Source organism: Falco rusticolus, chromosome 13, assembly GCF_015220075.1.
Source record: "Falco rusticolus isolate bFalRus1 chromosome 13, bFalRus1.pri, whole genome shotgun sequence".
Classification (NCBI taxonomy): domain Eukaryota; kingdom Metazoa; phylum Chordata; class Aves; order Falconiformes; family Falconidae; genus Falco; species Falco rusticolus.
Window position 1 is genome coordinate 19,334,252 of NC_051199.1, and position 18,191 is coordinate 19,352,442.

General features: G+C 48.9%; 1 protein-coding gene across 5 annotated transcripts in view; it reads left to right on the forward strand.

Annotated features, from left to right (window-relative positions):
• Window positions 1-18,191, forward strand: part of DIS3L2 (DIS3 like 3'-5' exoribonuclease 2) — a 195,549-nt gene that overhangs the window by 137,727 nt on the left and 39,631 nt on the right. For all 5 annotated transcript variants that reach the window (XR_005107263.1, XR_005107264.1, XR_005107265.1 and 2 more), the window contains one exon: window positions 14,157-14,236. Coding sequence is in view for 2 of the 5 variants with exons in the window: in XM_037406892.1 (XP_037262789.1) it covers window positions 14,157-14,236 (80 nt within the window). In the remaining 3 variants the exon portion in view is untranslated. The remainder of the gene's footprint in view (window positions 1-14,156; window positions 14,237-18,191) is intronic.

Sequence of the window (18,191 nt, forward strand, 5' to 3'; positions counted from 1 at the left end):
CTGCAGAAACCTTGCAAGGAGCTTGGCTGAGCGTGCCAAGGTCCTCTGGGGTAGAGTTCAGCAGTCTGAAGGGCTCACCCGATTACAGCAAGGCACTCATGCAGTGACGCACACAAGATTTATCTTTAATGTCATCGAATGTTTCTTCTCATTACAGTTGACAAGACAACCTGCTGGCTGCTGTTGTAACGGGGTTGTACTTGACATGGCTGCGGTGTTGTGTGGTGCAGGGAAATGCCGGAGTGTGGGATGTCTTCTAGGACAGTCTGGGCAGCATAGCTCAGCGCTCCCGTGGCTGGTGGCGTTGCCGCCGCGCCGAGGGCCAGTGGCACAGCTGGGCGATGACCAGAGTGGGCAAAGCCTAGCAGGGACCTTTGCTCTTCAGCTTTAAGTGGGGATTTCAGCCTTAGGTTGGATTTATGGAAAGCAGAGTGAGGTTTGGTTTAGGGAAGAAATAAAAAATAGTCCTTTCAAAAAGCAATTTGTTTCTGCTTTCTGTGAGCAGGGCTTCCAAATGGACTCGATCAGTTCTGTAGTACAATCAACAGGACTGGAAAAAAACACCAAGTGAAGTAACACAGTGGCTGTGGTAAACATGAACTGAGGCGTTGGAAGCAGCTAATGGCATACCACAAAAGAGTCTCCTTTCACCCACCACCGGCCGTGCCAGCAGCAAGTGTTGCCAGCACTGGCGTCTAGCAGAGGAAAGCATCATTTGGCTCCCTTGTGGGTTTCATTACTCCTCTTGCACTCCCTCCTGCTCACAGCAAAAGCCTTTCCAGTTGTAAAGAAGTGAATTAACTGCCTTCGTGTCAGTGATGGATGAGGTGCTTTCTCCCCCTTCAAAGAGGCGAGCCGTGCCGGTGAATGCAGGCCAGTGGAGTTGAAAAGTCCAAGCGGAATGGGAGAGCCCATGGGGTGACCCAGCTGTCAGGCAGGACACCCTGGGGACAGCTCCTGCTGGTGCCCTGCGAGCAGGGAACAAAAGCTGCTCTCGGCTCTATCACCCGGCCTTGAGGCTCAGGGTTTTTTTTGTCCTGCTTTCAATGGACTTGGGCACATCCCTTAACACACAGCAGCCGTTTGTGTGGGGTTCACAGAGTCTCAAAGGCTTTCAGAGGGTGCTTCTCTGCCCTGCACAAAGGAGAGTTAGCATGCCAGAACTTGGGAGATCTCCTTTCAGACGTCCATGCCTAATCATATTAAAGGTGACCTCGTGGGCAGCGCTTTCCATTGTTGCCATATGTTTTGTCCAGTGCTTGAGTGATGTTGCGCATTGGAATGTATTCATGCGTCGCCTAATTTAATCACCAGGCTTAATCCCCTCTCCTGTTCTACATCCTCAGAATTTACTGGCTCCTTTCTAGCCTCCCGTGCATTGTCTGGGTCTCCTTCACAAGCGAATACTGATGCGTGGAGATACTTTCATTTATTTATTTACTTTCAGAGTATGTTTAAAAAACATAATCTCAGCAACAAACCCAGCAACCTCTCCAAAGGGTGAACGAAGGCAGTGGATGCTCTAGAAGGCTGATACTTTGTCCTTGTGATCTTTTTCTTCCAGCTTTTCCATAGAGAAATGAAGGATTAGGCTCATGGGTTTAAAAAAAAAAAAAAAAAACAAACCAAAAACAAAACAAAATACTACAAATGGAAAAATGACTGAGAAAATGGTGTGTCTCCTTCTAATGTTGTTGGAATAACTAACTGATTTTAAGAACTTGACTGTCTCTGTAAAATATGGTGTTGGTTTCTGCCTTTAAAACTTACCGCTTTGGTATGGACAGCTCCAGTTCCAGGACTGACCCGACAAAATTAACCCAACAAAGTCCCAAGTCTATTGAGGTGGGAAACTGAAAAGTCTGATTTACACAAAACTACTGCAAAAAACTGAGAGTTTTGCAGAAGCTGCCATGCTCTGCAGAAGCCAGACATTTCTAGGGAGTGGTGCTTTACAGACTGTCTTTTAAGGCCAGTTTCTAAAGATTTTTTTTTTTTTAGGACTTCCCTGCCCCAGCTGACTGTGCTGTGTGGAGGGGTACGTTCAAAATGGCAATCAGAGGTTCAGTTGTGTTGTGACTTGCTTTAGGAGTGGGCGGGGTCAGTCCTGGCAAGGGAAGGTAGTGATGAGATTTTCGGATGATACACAATCAGGTTGCTAGAATGCTGAACTCTCAGGGGCAGGAAACTTTTAAATTTCTTTACATTTGCTGAGGCAGATTCTTAAATAAATACCTCATGCTTTGATTCAGCACTTAGATTCTCCTTCTGCACATACGGCGTACTGGTACCCACAACTCTAAACAGTGGACTACATCCCGGATGCCTTTGAAACCTTAAACATAGCTTGTACCAATTTAACTGAATTGCAGTTTTGAGTTTCCCTCTGTGTGTGTGTGTGCACACACACGAGTTTCTTGCCGCTGAGTTCTTGCATGTGAACTCGCTGATGATCTTCTGTGACTGTGTGTTATGGTTTGGGTTTGATAGAAGGAAGGAGGAATGACGAAAAAGGTTGCAGATTAGTGACTAGTTTTAAAAATAGTTTTAAAATATTATGTATCTTCATTTTGAGGAAATGCAGTACTGCTTGGAAACCACAACTACTGAACATCAACCATGTCGAGCCCCTTACATATGTTAAATAGCAATGAGGAATAGAGGGTTATAAACAGCCTGCTGTGCATTAATGCTGGAAGAAGATCACTGATCTTACCCCCTGCACTCCAGACTGGGAATCGACTGCACCATCGCGGGCTCTGACATCAACTTGGCCTTACAAAAATACTTTACATTTTACACCGCACCTTTTCAGAGTGAACCCTGCCAGAGCCCTTTCTGAAGTGTCTATGTGCAGAAATTGCTTCCCTGCTGAAGTGCGGCTGTGTTGGAGCCAGAAGAAGATGGCTGGCCGTGGGTTAGCTGGAGGGCAGGGTGCCTGTCCTGCTGCCAGCGGGCTCTGGGCATGCTGGGACAAGTCGTCTGGCCCCCGTCTGCTCCTGCTTCCTTCTTTCCCTGTGACAGAAGAGCCTAGCGGTCCCTAGGAAAGTGTGAGCGGGGGGCAGGTCACTGCCAGAGGAATTCAACTGAGCCACAGCCAGCCCCTTCCCAAGGGAGCCTGGTGGTTGTGCTAACAGCAGCAGCTCTAGCTATTCATGGGAATGGGCAGGGATGTCCTTGGAAAGCTTTGAATCTCCTGCTGCTCATGCACCAAGCAACCATGCTTAGACATGCCGTGAGATGTGGTTAAGTAATGGGAGAGCAGGAGGTCACGGCACGCAGCCCACCTATGCCCAGGGAGGAGGGAGCTGGCACTGCCGTGGTGGGATGCTGGGTGATGTTCTATGGCACGCGGTGTGCGGAAAAGATGCTCTGCCGAAGGCAGTGGCCTGAGTGTCTGTGGCAGGAGATGCCTTCCCATCCTGTGCTGCTAACAGTGTCTTGGGAGAAGGTTTGGCCAAGGACACAGCACAGCTGCCTGCTGCCTGCAGGGTCATCCCCAGAGAATGAGCAAAGCTTGAGTCAGCAGTGCTAGGGCTGGGCTGGACTTTGGGACTGCCACGTATTTCACAGCAGCACCCCAAAAGGCGGGGGAGAATGGCATGGCTATCAAACTGAGTGTGGTGTGATCAGGGTATTCTGATCGAGTGTAATGGCTTACAGATATAACTAAACCTAGAAATACTGTTGTGGTCTCTCTTGTTACCTGGCAGAGCTCTTATCATGTCTGCACAGGGGCTGTTCATATTTTAATGGGTTTATCTCTTGTATGGAGGGTATTACGAGCTTTCATCTGTCTTCTAGTGCAACTCTACGGAAATCCCTCCAGGCATGAGGCAGTACCTGGGCTCCGAATTAATCTGTGCTCCTGGATTCTCACAGCTCCATTAGTGGCTTAGCAGGGGAAGCAGTTAGCATTAACAAACTTAAGAAAATAGGATTTGCTGTGTTTGATCTGCCCTTGGCTCCTCGTATTCTCCCAACAGCAGTGACAGAGACTGGGCACGTTACGGGAAGACACAAAATAGTCATAGGGAAGACGCAAAATAGGCTGATCTGTAAAATGCCTTCGAGGCTCTTGGGGTGTGGGGTGGGAAGTTGTGCTGTGGGCAATTGTGGTAAAAGACACTGAAATTGTTCCTCCTGCCACATGCACAGACATGTCTGTACCCACAGCTCTTACCTTGCCTTTCCCTGTGACTTGAGCCATTTGAAGACTGCGTGGTGTCCCATCCTCCTTCAGGTAACCACTGCCTTGTGCTTTGTCAGCGGCGTGAGGCTGGGGCAGCTCTCAGAAACCATCCAGTGCTTTGTGAAGGGCTGTTTGTCCTCTTGCTTTTCATCAAACGAAGATTTTCTATTGCTGGTCTTCTTGTCCTGTCTTCCATTAAAGAAACCGCCTGCAAGGCGTGCGCCGTGTTTGCCCGGTGGTGCCGTGTTCCTTAGCAGAGCTGTGCATCCATCAGCGGCTGGGTTTCTCTTTGGGAGTCGCCGACTTCTGCAACACTGTTTTCTACTGACCGCAGGCTCTCACAAAATAGCAGGGCCAAGCGTGAAGCTAAACTTCAGGCTGCTTAAACCTAGGGTCAGTAAGTTGAGACCTGCTTTCAGACATGACTGTCAGCTGTCTGAAATAACAGCACTTGGGGATAATGACCTGTTGGGGATAAGTTACCTGTAGTACCCTCTAATAATGACATAACAAGCAGCAAGTTTAGAGAGGGTTTCCACTTGGTTGTGTCATTTTTCACCTAAAGCAAATATGGAACACGCTAACTGCTTTTCTTAAGTCTTTCAGGCTCTCACAAACCGTTTTGGAACAGAAATGCTTTAGGGATCTCTTTCTGATGAGGCTTTGCTTTTCTTCATCAGATCAAGGTGGTGTATACTTGGACTTCCATACCACCCAGTCTGTGACAAAGCCAGTGTTGGTGTTGCAGACTCCCTGGGGTCCTGGGTACGACTGACCGGCAGGCTGCAGGTGCCGTGGCTGTGCAGAAATGCCCGTCTGTTTGGCTGCTGACACTTGTCAGCTTAGGGGAAATTTTACGTCAGCTGTCCGCTTGAAGTTTCTCTCCTTGTTAATAGTGAGAAATATTTCCTTTCTTTCATGGTTACTTTAACTTGCTTGGTTTGTCTATTTGCTCCAGGATTTTCAGAGCAGTGGATATAATATTTGCTTCTCTGCCAGCCCCTGTTGAAAGCCCCTGGCTTTCCAACAAGCCAGGGATTGTGAGGCCCAGGATCTCTCTTGGTGTCGGTGGCAGGTGCTGCTGGTATCTTGCTCCCCTTCCCCAGGCTCTGCACTGGCTGCTGGTGCCTGTGGGCTTTGGCAGCGCAGTGTTAGCGACTGCATTTCCCATCTCTCTTCCCATGCAGCAGACCCTGGTCTTGCCTGTTCCTATTCATACCAGTTACAGGTCCCTGTGCTGCTCCCTTGGCCTCTGGCTGTTGGTCTCTGGTCTCTCCTGGAGAATTTTAACTCTCTGATAAGTGATGTCCAGGTACTGCCCTCCAGCCATCAACTTCTTTCATGGACAGGGAAACTTGCCAGCAACTCTTAATTGCTTTGAGAGGGGTCAGTCCTGCCTCCCTAGGTGTCTCTGGGGTTGGTTCAAATTCCTGATAGCAATCTAGCCTCTTACTAGAGCCTTGATCGTCCCAAATTCCTGCTTTCCCAAATGAATTTCCATATGCCCCAGGTGAAGAAGGGGCCATTGGGACTGGGCAGGACCTCACTGTTCCCCTGCATCCTGTAAAGGCTGTAGTCCTCATCAGTCTTCAAAATGCAAGAATTTTCTGCAGCCCAAAACCTCTCATCTCTATTGAGGTTGGTCAAGCCCAGCTTGTGAAGGCTCTGTTATTGCATAAGATGAAATCAGTGAATTTTTCTTTTGTCAGAGCACCGATGGGGCTGGGAGAAGTGCAGGACCTGGGAGTGCTTTAAAAAGAGGCGGGGAGACAGGCCCAGAGTAACAGAAAACAACCAGGCATTGAGATTTGGCATGTATCTTGTTGGTGTCACAGTTTTTTATGTGGCATTTCCTAGTGATGTTTTGCTTGTATTTTAAAATTGATGTATGTGTAGAAAATACTTTTAGCTTCATTGACAGTTCTCGAGTGGTCTAGAGCATGCAGTGCAGTGTCACAGTTTGTTAGCTTCTGAAGAAGGTATTTTTAATCAACCAATGTAAACCCTTTGCAATTTTATCATCTGTATTTTAGTCCTGTGGTTTCCTAATCATGCATCTAGAGAATGAACTCATCCAGCTTATAAATTACAAAGTGAATGGAAGTATTCACTTCTTTCTAAATAAATCTGGATCCATTTCTTTGTGGATTGTGTTTGAAACCTCCAATGCAGGCAAGTGTGAATGCTTAAAAATAAACTCATTTGCAGTTTATATTTTTGCCAAGTGGTGAAAGTTGTCTCCTGCCCTGTCTTTCCAGAAAGGCTCTTCAGCTTTGACTTGCAGATGTGAAATTAAAGCCAAGATTATGATGCCAGCTTGCCATTTTGATGACAGCATCTGCATGTCTTTGCAAAGGATCCAAGCAGGCTTCTTTCTGTTTTTGCTGTACTGCCCGACCACCTGTAGCAGAGAAAGTTTTGGAGGCCACTAGGCAGCAGCAGAGCAGCCCTTGTGTGTGCTGGGGAACATGCGTTGGTGACTTCACTCCTGTGATGGGAAGACCCCAGGGTCCTTGCTGCGTCCCAGAGGAGATGTTTGGAGAGCAAGACCTGCTGCAGCCGGTGGGATAATTTAGTAATAGCTTATTGTGGCTTTGGGTCTCAGGCTGGGAACCTCTGTCCTGGGAGATTAGTTTAAGAAGGGGGAAAAGCAGTCTGCTATCTTGCATCTTCCCATGTCAGGCGTTCACTGGCTTTGCATGTATTTTATGCAATTGTATAATGCAGATAGCAGCAGAGGAGAGGAATAACATCTGACTAAACTATGAGATTGTAAAATGGAAATGAGCAGAGGGAGGCAGGCTGGAGTAATACCTCAGATGAGTTTCAGCTCCTTTTCCTAGTCTGAACTAGGGTTTGGGTTGACATTGTCCTTTAACCACATGTATAGATCTTGTAGTCTGTTAACAGAGGTAGTTTGCTGGCTAATGTCCTGAGAAGGAAGAGAGATTAGAGAGTTGTGTGCGTTCTGGGTAGCGCAGAATGAGTAAAACTCAAGGTGATGTGTTGTATTGTTGCAAGTAAGAGAGAACCCTTCTGCACAGGAGACCTCAAAACTGGAAAGTAAAGTAGGAATGGAGAGGAGGGCTCACCCCCAAAAATAAGTCACCCTTTGTTCTGTTGCCCATTTACACACAGTTGTTCTTCTGTCCTGTGAAAGGGGGTAAGGTTGGCAAGGAGTTTCTGTCAAACACAACACCATCTTCTCACACCCAGGAGCTCCAGACGTGTAGGTTGGCTGGCTGTGGAATGTGCCCAGCATGTTCCTTGCTGATTCCTTCCTGTACCTGCTCTGCATTTCAGTTTGGGGGTCAAGATGTCTCAGGAGTGGTGACAGTGCAGCAGGAAGAGGGGAGAGGAGCAGCTGCCAGTGGTGTCCCCTTGTGAGCACCCTTTCCCCAAGGAACAGGCTTATAAAGGGCAGCTGATTTTACCTCTCTGCTTTTGTCCGTCTGCTGGGGATCGGTCGTGCTGAGGACACAGGGCAGCAGGGATGGCTACAGGAGCCTCCTAGAGAATTTAAACCTTCACCTGGAAAATGTGCATTTAGGGATGGGGAGAAGGGGTCTCACTGAGGAGGCAGTGGGTGAGATGGGACTAGTTTAGGACGAGTTCAGGACTTCCAACCAGTAGCAACAGCAGTCCCATAACCAGCTGCTGAGATTGACCAAACATTCACTGTCTGCAAAGCCAAAAGGGAAGGGCCACCCCAACCCCATGTGAGAGGTAACTAGGTGAGCTGGCGGTAAGTTTCTTTGCGTTCCTCTTCCATTGTAGGACTTTTGGTCTCTCCTTTATTACCCCCATCTTGTCCTTACCACATGTTCTTCAGCCTTTACCCAGGGTCTTTCTCGAGCAATTTTGAACTGCAGCACAAATAGCAAAGCTTGTGGAAGAAGTGCTTTGGTCTCAGGAGCAGCTTCTTTAAGTGAAAACACAGCTGTGAGGTTTGCAGCCTGCGCTTCTGTACGGGCTATCCAGCCGGCACAGCCAGCACCGCTGCAGTCCTTCCAGCACGCAGGAATTGGGAAATCCATTGTGAACAAGATTGAGTTTGATGGCCTGCGTGGAGGCAGATGGATGTATTTTTAAGGGATGAGGTGCCAGAAAACTCTGTGATTACGTTACTGGAGCATGGCTCGTTTTTTGTGGTTTTAAAAGTGAGTGTCAGGACTTCAGGGCTATTTTTTTTCAGGTCAAAACCAAAGTTTGGGCAGGGCATAAAAACCTGCTTGATGACTAAGTTTATTCTTAAAAAGCTTTCTAGAGCTTGCTGGAGAGAGGGGAGCCTTTACTGCAAGAGGGAGCTGATACCAGCTTTTTTGGACTTGCATGCAGGTAGGGTTAAAATGGAATGAGTGCCAAAGGTAGAAAAGAACCCCTGCCTTTCAGGAAGCTGTTCTCAGTGTAATCTTTAGGTCTACTCCCCTGTTTTTTTGCCTTGGAGGCTCATGTTCTGCCTCTCCTCCTTGCCCTGGGTGAACTCTTTCTGCTTGAATACCCCACCACACTGGTTGAATTACCTTGAACAGTTACAACCAAGGCTGGCCGAGGCATGCCCTTACATTGCCCCAGAATTGGGACATCTGAAATCTTTGACCTGGTTATTCAGCCAAACCGATAATACCTCTCTGATACAGTGCATGCATAGGGAAAATGTTTTATCTAGTGACAGAGGCTTACTGCTTGGAGCCAAGGCTGGGAACGGGGGGATCCAAGCTCAAGGGGCATGCAGATTTTTCCTAGTCAAGGCAATGTAGGTACTGGCAGTGTTTCAGCAGCCAGAAGATTGCTCCTCATGCTCTCTCCTTGTTGGAGCTACCAGGCTTTATTGCATGACCTAATTGATGCAGGTTTAAAACTTTCTTTAAATGAGGATGGCTGCTGGCTGCACTGAAGTCCAGGCAAGCCTGGAGGCCCATGACAGCATTAAGCACTGCTCCTGCTTTCTGGAAATCCTCTTTCTGGCCTTGGTGGACAAAGCCCCAAGATGCAGGCAGCTTCCCCAACAACGTCCCTGTAGGAGTCAGGCAGCACAGAGCTGTCAGTGCGCTGGAGGGCAGCTGCCCTGAGCCCTTTTGCTTTTCCTGGTGTTTTGTGTCTGTCCATGTCTGTGTGCTGGGTTGGTGTCAGCTCACCACTGCCAGGGATGTGTGTGGGAACCCTTGGGTTTAGAAGCAGCATGTTGGTGTCTGATGGATGGAGGAAGAAGCAGCAATCCCACTGTCGGCCAACTGCAGCCTCTGCTGGATTCAAGGATTTAGGAATAGAGAGCAGGAGGATGTTACTAATCCAAAGAGTGGAGCCATTGCACAAACAGGCGTTATGCACACGCAGCTCTCCGTGCCCAGTGATGATTGTGGGCAGGAGATGACTTTCACCCGGATGACTTTCCTCAGGGACGTGGCATTACCTTCACCTCGAGCCTGCAGTATGTGCCAACAAACATTACCAAGGATCAGCCACGTGCTGTGAGTACATTCTCTTGCTCTATTGACCAGTCATGGGATAGTGTGCCCACACCCGTTTGGTACTTTAGGTGGATACTCCCCTCCACGGAGGCAGCAACATCCTGCCCATCAAACAGCCTGCCCCAGCCCCTTTGAATTTCAGCACTCTGCTCCTCTTCTGTTTGGGTGTATTGCAATTGTGTCTGGTGGTGAGCGAGCCTATCCATCACTGTATCCACACAGATCCCAATTACTCCTTTTGACAGCTCTTATTCACACACCTCCCTGTGCCTCTGACATCTCAATTATTGATGGGGCTCGCCTGGTAGGCAGCACTCTGTTCTCAGCATGGCTGCATTCCAGCTCCCTTTCCCATCGAGTTCACACACACACCATGCCGAACATTTCTTTATGTGCAAAGCTATTGAAGTGGAAAGGGATCTTTATTAGCGTGTGAGCTCCAGGGCTAAGCAACCGAAGGGGGCAGTGCAAGCCAAATCACACTGCAGTAAGGTGCTGGGAAATTTCCTTTCCCCCTCCTCTCCCAGTGAAGCCCAGCAGTGTCTTGTAAAATGAAATGATCTCATATATTTAATGGTGAAGATCCCTTGATGTGATGAGCCTTCCTTGTGATGGAGTCACCCTGCACTTGCATTTCTCTAAGAAACCTCAGTCCCCCATTGCCCCTCCAGGTATAAAACCTGGTATTTTGAGTAGTGCCCTTTCCTTTGTCTTGGTATTAGTTTGTTTGCTGGGTTTACAGCAAACCTTTGTGTCCTGACAAGAAGCACTGACACACAGAAAGGAGCTTCAAAGCGGCACGCGGTGTTGGAGCAATGCTGTCAAATTGGTTAAGAGTTAAAGCTGTGCCAGAGGGAGGATTGCAAAAGCCTGCTTGTTTTGTAGGGCTTCGTCTACCTGGGAGGCTCTGGATGTCTCGTGACATTGCTGTAGCAGAAGTCAGATAGGACAGTTGATAAATAGTCGATCAGCTCCTGACATCTCTCCTTCCCCCAGCCTTGCCCTGCAACCTCCTTTAATTCAGAAGTAGCCAGAGGTTTTGTGCTTAGTGAATGAAGGCAAAAGGAAAGGGCGGCTGCTGGAGAAGGTGGGACCAGAGAGAAGCAGCAGTGTAGGGTGTGCGGAAAGCTGGGAAAGGACACTTGAGTTTTATTCTTGGAGATCTGTGGCAGAAGATTAGCTTTAGCATGAGAGGAGAAATCTGTGGAGCAGACCTCCCAAAGCACTGACACACTGGGGAGTGTAAGTGCCTTTGCAGCTGAGCATGGCCATGCAGAAGTGAGCATGTGTCTGGAGGTGGTCAGTGGAGCACTCCTGTGGCTCCAACAGCAGAGAGGACCCAACTACATGATACTGAGTGGGTGTGGACAATCTTTTCAAGCTTGGTAGGAAGCTTACAGTCTCTGCATCCCAGCATACCTCCTGACAGCGCTCGGTTAGTCCTCCTCTACCTGCCTTACCCACTTTCTTTCCACCTTGTGATGGGTTTTGCATGGGGGCTTCATGCTCCCTGCAGAGACTAAATGCTACCAAATGAGCAAAGGTTGCCAGAGTGTTGCTGGTGGCCACACAGCCAGAGCTTGGCTGTTCACTCGAGGTCTGTAAGGACTCGTGGCCTAGGTGGGTGTCGATCACAGGTCCTCTCTTCCCCATCCTGGCTGGCCATGACTGTGCATCGGCAGGACAGTTCTGCAGAAGTGCAGGGTTTTGCGCATCAGTGACAGCACGGCTGCCTTGAGCTATGTTTGCTGGGACAGACCTTTAGGTACACGTGTCTCCATGTGATGGCAGCCTGACCCTGACATTTCTCCGAGTGGGGTCCTCTTGTCACTGTGGGTGACAGCAGCATCCTCTGGCCTGACAGTATTGCCCCAGATGGTCAAGCTGTGTACAGTCCCTGTTATGCAGGCCTTGCTGGCACTGGTGGGTAGCAGAGGCAGCTAAGCCAGCCACGCAGGGTGTGTTTTATTTGTCTGGAATACAGTGAGCAGAGAAAGAAGGGTTGAAATAACAGAAAGTTGAAAACCGTTATCTTTGGGAACTGCGATCTTTCCTTTTTGGGTAGGCAGATTCCGTGGGACCCCATTCCCCCAGATAGTCAAAGGTCACCCTCCCATACCTGATTACCCCACAGCTTTCCCCAGCAGTCTGTCCAAACAAGGCTGTTTTCCTTCCCAGCCCTTTTCCTTCCTTCCTTTCCTGTGGCCTTGTCTCCTCGCACAGAGCTGGCTCCAGCCCGAGTGGTGCTGGGAGCTCAGAGCCCAGGTGAGGTGTAACCAGAGATGCTCTGTTACTGCAAGCCCAAAGCCCACTTAGCTGAGAGCTGCCAACAAGAGGCTTAGGCAGTCCTAGTTTGTCCTGATCAGAATTATTGCTGAAAGTGGCCAAAGCCACACTTTTGCCCAATTTGCACTTTCTATTGTTTCTTCTCTAGCAATTCTGCAGTGCAGTGCCTGTTCCTCAAAGCACAGGACCAGGTGGAGCTGTGCCTGAGATAATTTCTATCCATTTCACCTCAGAGATGCTTCCTGATATTCCAGCAGGAAAGCTTTGGAAAACCTGGCCCAGAAAAATGACTTTGGGCAGTTCCTAGTTCCTTCTTCATTTCCCCAAACCAGGGCAGCTCACTTGGGAGTACTCTGGTTATGGGCTACATATGACCAGCAGGGTGATTGCTTGTCTTCCCTGGGGATGTCACTTCTTCCTTGCTGACCCTCCTGCTCGCATGGGGTAGCTGCCACGTGCCATTTTAGTAGCATCTGGAGAAGTTTCATGCTCGGCTTCATGGATCTCAGTCAGAAGAAGCATCCCCAGCTGGCCCTGCTAGTCCTGCCTTGGACACCAGTCTCCAAAACAGACCTGAGTGATCTGCTAAGCTGTAGTAAGATCAGAACTTGCAGGAAGGGAGAGTTGTGGAGAACGTAAGAAGTTGCCATCTGGACAGCGGTATGAATTGTGATACGTGTACTATGGAGACATGCAAAGCATGGATACATGTGTTACACGCTGCTGCAGGAGCCTGTGTTTCAGAATGGCTTAACACAGTTAGGGACATAAAAGTCATGGGAGATCAGATGGATTTGGCCTCAGTCTGGTACTCAGTTCTTAACTTGGTATCCAAGATGGTGAATTTTTTGATGATTTCATGGTATGCGGTTTTATTTGGGTCAGTGAGAGCACAGCATATGACTTTGCTGCTCTTTAGGGAAGGGAAAATGAGTGCACCATCTAATGATTCAGCACATGGGGTTTCTTAACAGCCTACGGGAGAAAGATGTTTTAATTCTGTGTTCATTCCTGAATAAGCTGTTAATTTGAGTTAGCAATTTCCTTGGAGCCCAGAGGAGAGGAGTCTGTGATCAAATGGAGTGGCTCAACACCGCTCTCTCCTCCTTTCCCTTTTTAAAAAGGTAGGGCTTATCATAAAAAAACCTCCTTCAACTTTTAGCCCTGTGATGGTGTTCCCAGACTGTTTGAAGAGTTTTGCATGATCCATCAGTGGTGGCAGCCCTGCTGTTAGTAATCTCCGTGACCCCAAAAAAGCCAAATCGCTCAGAGCCTGAAGGCTTCCTCCAAAGGATGCTGCCCCTCTCACCCAGCCTCCTGGCTCCTGGTCAGGGTCTGCAGCCCTTTTGCAGAGCCCCGGGGCTGCACCTCATGGCTGCAGGAGCTGGTGGGACACTGGTCTGGGGGCCAGCTTTCCTCTGGGGAATGAGGGGCTGCTCACACATGCAGGCTCAGCCCCATGCTGTTTTCTAGGCAGTTCAGCTTATAAAATCACTGGAGACATTTTCAACAAAAAAGTCTCCCGTGGAACCATTCTGTTGCTTGTTGAAAGAGGATTAATTTTTCCCCCTTAAATAAAATGAGCCGTGTTTGAAATCTGAAAACCCTTGCCGAATGCCTTCTTGGAGCTGCAAAGAAAGCAGCTTCCAGGTCACATCATAGCCTCCTGCCGGACACGGATCCAAACTGCAAACCCTTCTAACAGCTCTTTAATAACTCTGCACAGAAGGAAAAATCTGTCACCTTTCCCTCTGTGGTTTCTTCTCTGTTCTAATGCACTGGAGGAACGAGATGGAGCTGGGAAAGTTTTCAGAGAAAGACTCGTGGGAACTACAGCTACCGATGGAGAAGACTCATTTCTTTAGTGTCTGAGGGGAACCGCAATTGCTTTGGTGAAGGGTGGTGTGTGTGGGTGGGTTTGGAGGGGTGAACTGTTATGACCCATGCATTTCAGAAGAACCACGAACACTTTATAGTAACAGAGGGTGGAAAAAGCAAGAGGTTTCTGCAACGCATGTGACTTTTCCCTGAGGTTTGGAACCCCGCGGTATGTTCCAGGCCACGGTGTTTGCGTGTCAGTCTCGGTGAGTTAAGCTTTCTCCCACAAGCCTCACTTGAAGTTGCTGTGATGACTGAGAGCCTAAAATGTTGCTTTTATTTTTTCTGTTTCTCTTTTCATTCTCCCCTACCCCCTCTCCTCTCTGCAGCTGAAGCTCTCGTTTACCTTGGACCAGGAGAGTGGGATGCCTCAAGGCTGTTATATCTATCAGTACCGGGACAGCAACAAGTAAGTCCTTCAGAAGATTGCATGCAGCAGATAGGGGAAGGTGCGTTGAAAGGAGACTGCCTCGCCTTCTGGCAGAGAGATTCCAACTGCTTGTACCACTTAAAAGTAGATTAAAGCAGGCTTCAGGCTTGACCTGAAACTGGGAACAGCTCCTGAAAAGTCTAGATCCTTTGAAATGCACGAGGCCCTGCAGCACCCTTTTCTCTGCAGCATTTAAAAGCTGTTTTTATTTGGCTAAAAGGCCAGCTCTTGGGTACTGTGGGCTCTGGCAGTACTCACCCAGGCTTTGCCCTGGGGTGTTTGCAACTCAGACCACGCACTGTTTTGTGCTGAGGTGACATGGGCTGGGGGCAAGCATCCAAAGGCTGCAGAGCACTGAAGAGGGCAGCCCTCACCTCTGCTCAGCTAGAGACACACAGCACCCCATTCTCTCTGCTAAAGCTCATGCATGGGTTCACTGAGTGGCCTTTCAGCTGTGGTACTGTAGCCCCAGTGCAGCCACACGCTCTGTTTTTATGAAGTACCATATGATATTCAAGCTTTGGATGTATTTGGAGCACAGAGTCCTCAGTTTCTAGGTATTCTGCCTATTTTTACTAGCTGCTGTAGTGAATTGGCACCCAAGATGTTTTTATTTCAATTCACTTTCTCATTATCAAATTGACAGCAGCAGCACAGTTTAGGATATTTCTGTGTTCGTGCTGGGTTACTTTGCCTGAATACCAGCATGTCATAAATCCATAGCCTGTTACCTCCACCCATATAGTTCTGCTTCTTGCCAGTTATTGAAGGTTAACCTAAAAAAGGAGAGTATATGAAACTGTCAATGGATGGAACAGCCGGTAATTAGATCTGCTCTGAAACACTGACAAGAACAGGCCCGATGAGGAAGAGGGACATCTGCAAACAGCACCTACCCCTTTCTAAGTTGAGAAATCTCAGTGTTTAAACAAGAAGGGAGATAATTTCTTGGAGAATCCTTTCCACCTGTGGATGGGCAGTTAGCACATGGTACATGGTCCCATCCCAACTATCGCAGCCCCAGAGGCATGGATGAGCAGAGTTGGTACCTCCAGCACCACCAAGCTAATAGGGAAGCGTGCAGTTCAGTGCCAAAGCATAAAATCAACAAGGGAAGAGTGTTTGTTTTTGAGGTTTTTAAAGGCGGCAGCACACAATGGACAGCAAAGAAAAGAAAAAAGTAACCCCCCAGACCTGTTGGGATTTGTTAAGGATGTTTATAGATGCAGTGTTTCTAATTGTGTGGTGTATATCTCAAAAATCAGCAGCCACTTTTTTTCTACCACAGACCCTCCTCTCCCCAGGCTCCAGCGGGTGTTTTGTGCCATTGTTCGAGGGAACTCTGGGGACGGGAGTGGAGATATTTTGTTTAAGCACTAAGGCCAATAGCAATTCCGCTTGGAAACCTTGCTTTTAGCTGTGAGTGGTCCAGCATGTGACAAAGTAGCTGCAGCATGTTGGCGGCTTTTGATTTAGGGATGTATGGCTGTGACCTGCGTTTCTGGCAAGCGTGGGAGCGGAGCCATGCCAGCCAGGATCATGGGCTGGAAAAATATGGTGCGGGCAGAATGAGTGGGATTGCAAGTAAACCCAGACTTTGTGCGTGTCTGACAGATCCAAACTGCATTTATACCTCCCTGCGGGGCCCCATGCTTTGTATTTTGTAGCTTGCTTGATCAACCTGGGGGGAGCAAGATCCCATTTCCCAGGGCGTATTCTTGCAGGTAAAGTGCCCTTGAGCCAAACGTGTGCTCAGTTCTGGTTGTACTCTTGGTGATTTTGGAGGAGCTTGTGTGCACTGCAGCTTTATTGGCAACAGGACATTGCTTTGAATAGCATAGTGAAGCACCAGATGTGGCTCCTGCTCAGTGAGGCAGAGACCATACTTCTCAAGCACTGGGCCTTTCATAGGGTAAATTTTTTATCCATACAATAGCATGGCAGTTGTCATAACTTTTCGTCAGCAATTTCCCAGGATAAATTGTAGGCCTTGTGTTCTCCCAAGCCTAGTCAGGCTTTGACAGTACTCATCAGGACCCAAAGGGATAACAACTCTTCTGCATCCTTCTAAAGACATATCTAGGAGTTAAAGCAATGTATGTTTGTGTCTGCACTATGTTTTGGAGCCATTTACATCCCAGAGAAGAAATGCTGGTGACACACTGCAAGCTCACACATGGGAAGGACTGGAAATGTGCACCCTGGAGCCCGGCATCCTCAGCTGGGACCTGTGCCAGGGACAGACCTGCAGCAGGAGCACAGATGTGTGAAGCTCTCGAGTAGCAGCTTTAGTAGAAGGAAGCTAAGGTGATCCCGGTTGACAGGAACCCATTCCGGCCTGGGGAGTGTGCCCAGTGCGCTGGAGATCTGTGTGACTGGACTGGGGCTGTGCATAGCAAGGCTCAGTGTCACCGTGGTCACTGGATGAGTGTCCCTTCCCCTCCTAGTGGCAAATGCTGTTCCAAGCTGCAGCCAGACGGGGCCACCGGAGAACAGCAGATACTGGCCTCCCACTTGCAGAACAAAGGACCACAGCATTGCTGAAAGTGTAATTACCAGAGCAATTAAAATTTCTATTGCTTAGGCTAGAAGTGCAAGTACCATGCAGGCTCTTACAGGGGCAATCAATTGGAGTTTGTTCCCTTTAAAATGATAAAACCCTGCCAAGGAATTTTTGCCCACTCCTGGCAGCTTCCCATTGCCTGCCTGCCTGCAGCAGCATTTGCAGGCACAATGCTCTCCAGGTGCCTGCTCCACTGTCACACCCTGGGTGCTGAGCATTTTGGGGAGACGGGACTCAGCACAGCTTTGGGAGCCTTGGATTGAGACCAGAAGAGGTGCTGAGCAGCCAGCTGCTCGCCCCTCCAACCCTGCTATAATATATTGGTATCTGATGGCACTTGATAGTCCCAGTAGCAATCCCAGTGCTGTACTTGGAGCTGTATGGAGGAAAGAAACTGTCACTGCCCCTGCAGTCACAGGGGTGAGACCAGGGGACATCACTTCTCCCCTTTTTCCTTGCTCAGACCCAGACACTCTCATCTCCTTGGCTGCCAGTCCTTCCCAGCCCTTCAATCTTTCCTGGCCCCAGAGGAAATTACTTGACCTCACGCAGAAGCAAGCAGTCTGCTTTCTCGTTTTTAAGCCATGTTACTTAAATTCTCCTTAACGGAGATCAGTCAGTATAATCAACAGAGCACCGGGCTGCTGCACCAGGCTGCTGTGGGATGGCTGTCCTGCGACAGGAGCACTGTGCTGTGACATGGGGATGGCTGGTGATGTGTGCTGGGTGACGTTCGGAACAGGAGCATATTGTCAGCCTTCATGTGGCCCCAGAATAGTCACATTGAGGAGAGGACAGCCCTGCCAGCCGTCCCATGGTGTGACTGCAGCACAAGTCAGGTGTTGAGGGTGGGACTGGCTTTCTGCCGCTGCCTCTGCACAGGCTGGGTTTCTCTGGCCCTGCACAGGATCCGATTGCAAAACCCAGCCAGGCAGTAAAAGACCATCAAGGCCATTCACAGCCACCATGGCTCATGAATCCCATCTTACAACATGCACTTGCCAGTCCCTGATCTAGGAATATGGTACCGGCTGTGCTGGGGAAGTGCTGGCTACCCGCTCTGAAGTGTGCCCAGCATGACTGGACCTACTCTCCTGGGCTGCCAGGCAGCAGGAAGGATGAGATCAATAAGGGTTACAGATGATCGTGAAAGAGTTATTCCAGCGCGTGTGCAGGAAGAGCCAAAGCCAACCTGAGATCCCCCTGGAAGAAGTTAATTGCAAGAAGTTTAGTATCTTCTGGCTGTATGCCAGAAATGGAAGGTTTAGGCCATTTTCTGCATTCGCTGTCACTGTACAGACACTTCTCTGCAGACCTCCTAGGCTCTGCTCACCTACCCACAGCAAGCCTGATCCTTCAAATGCCTTTGTC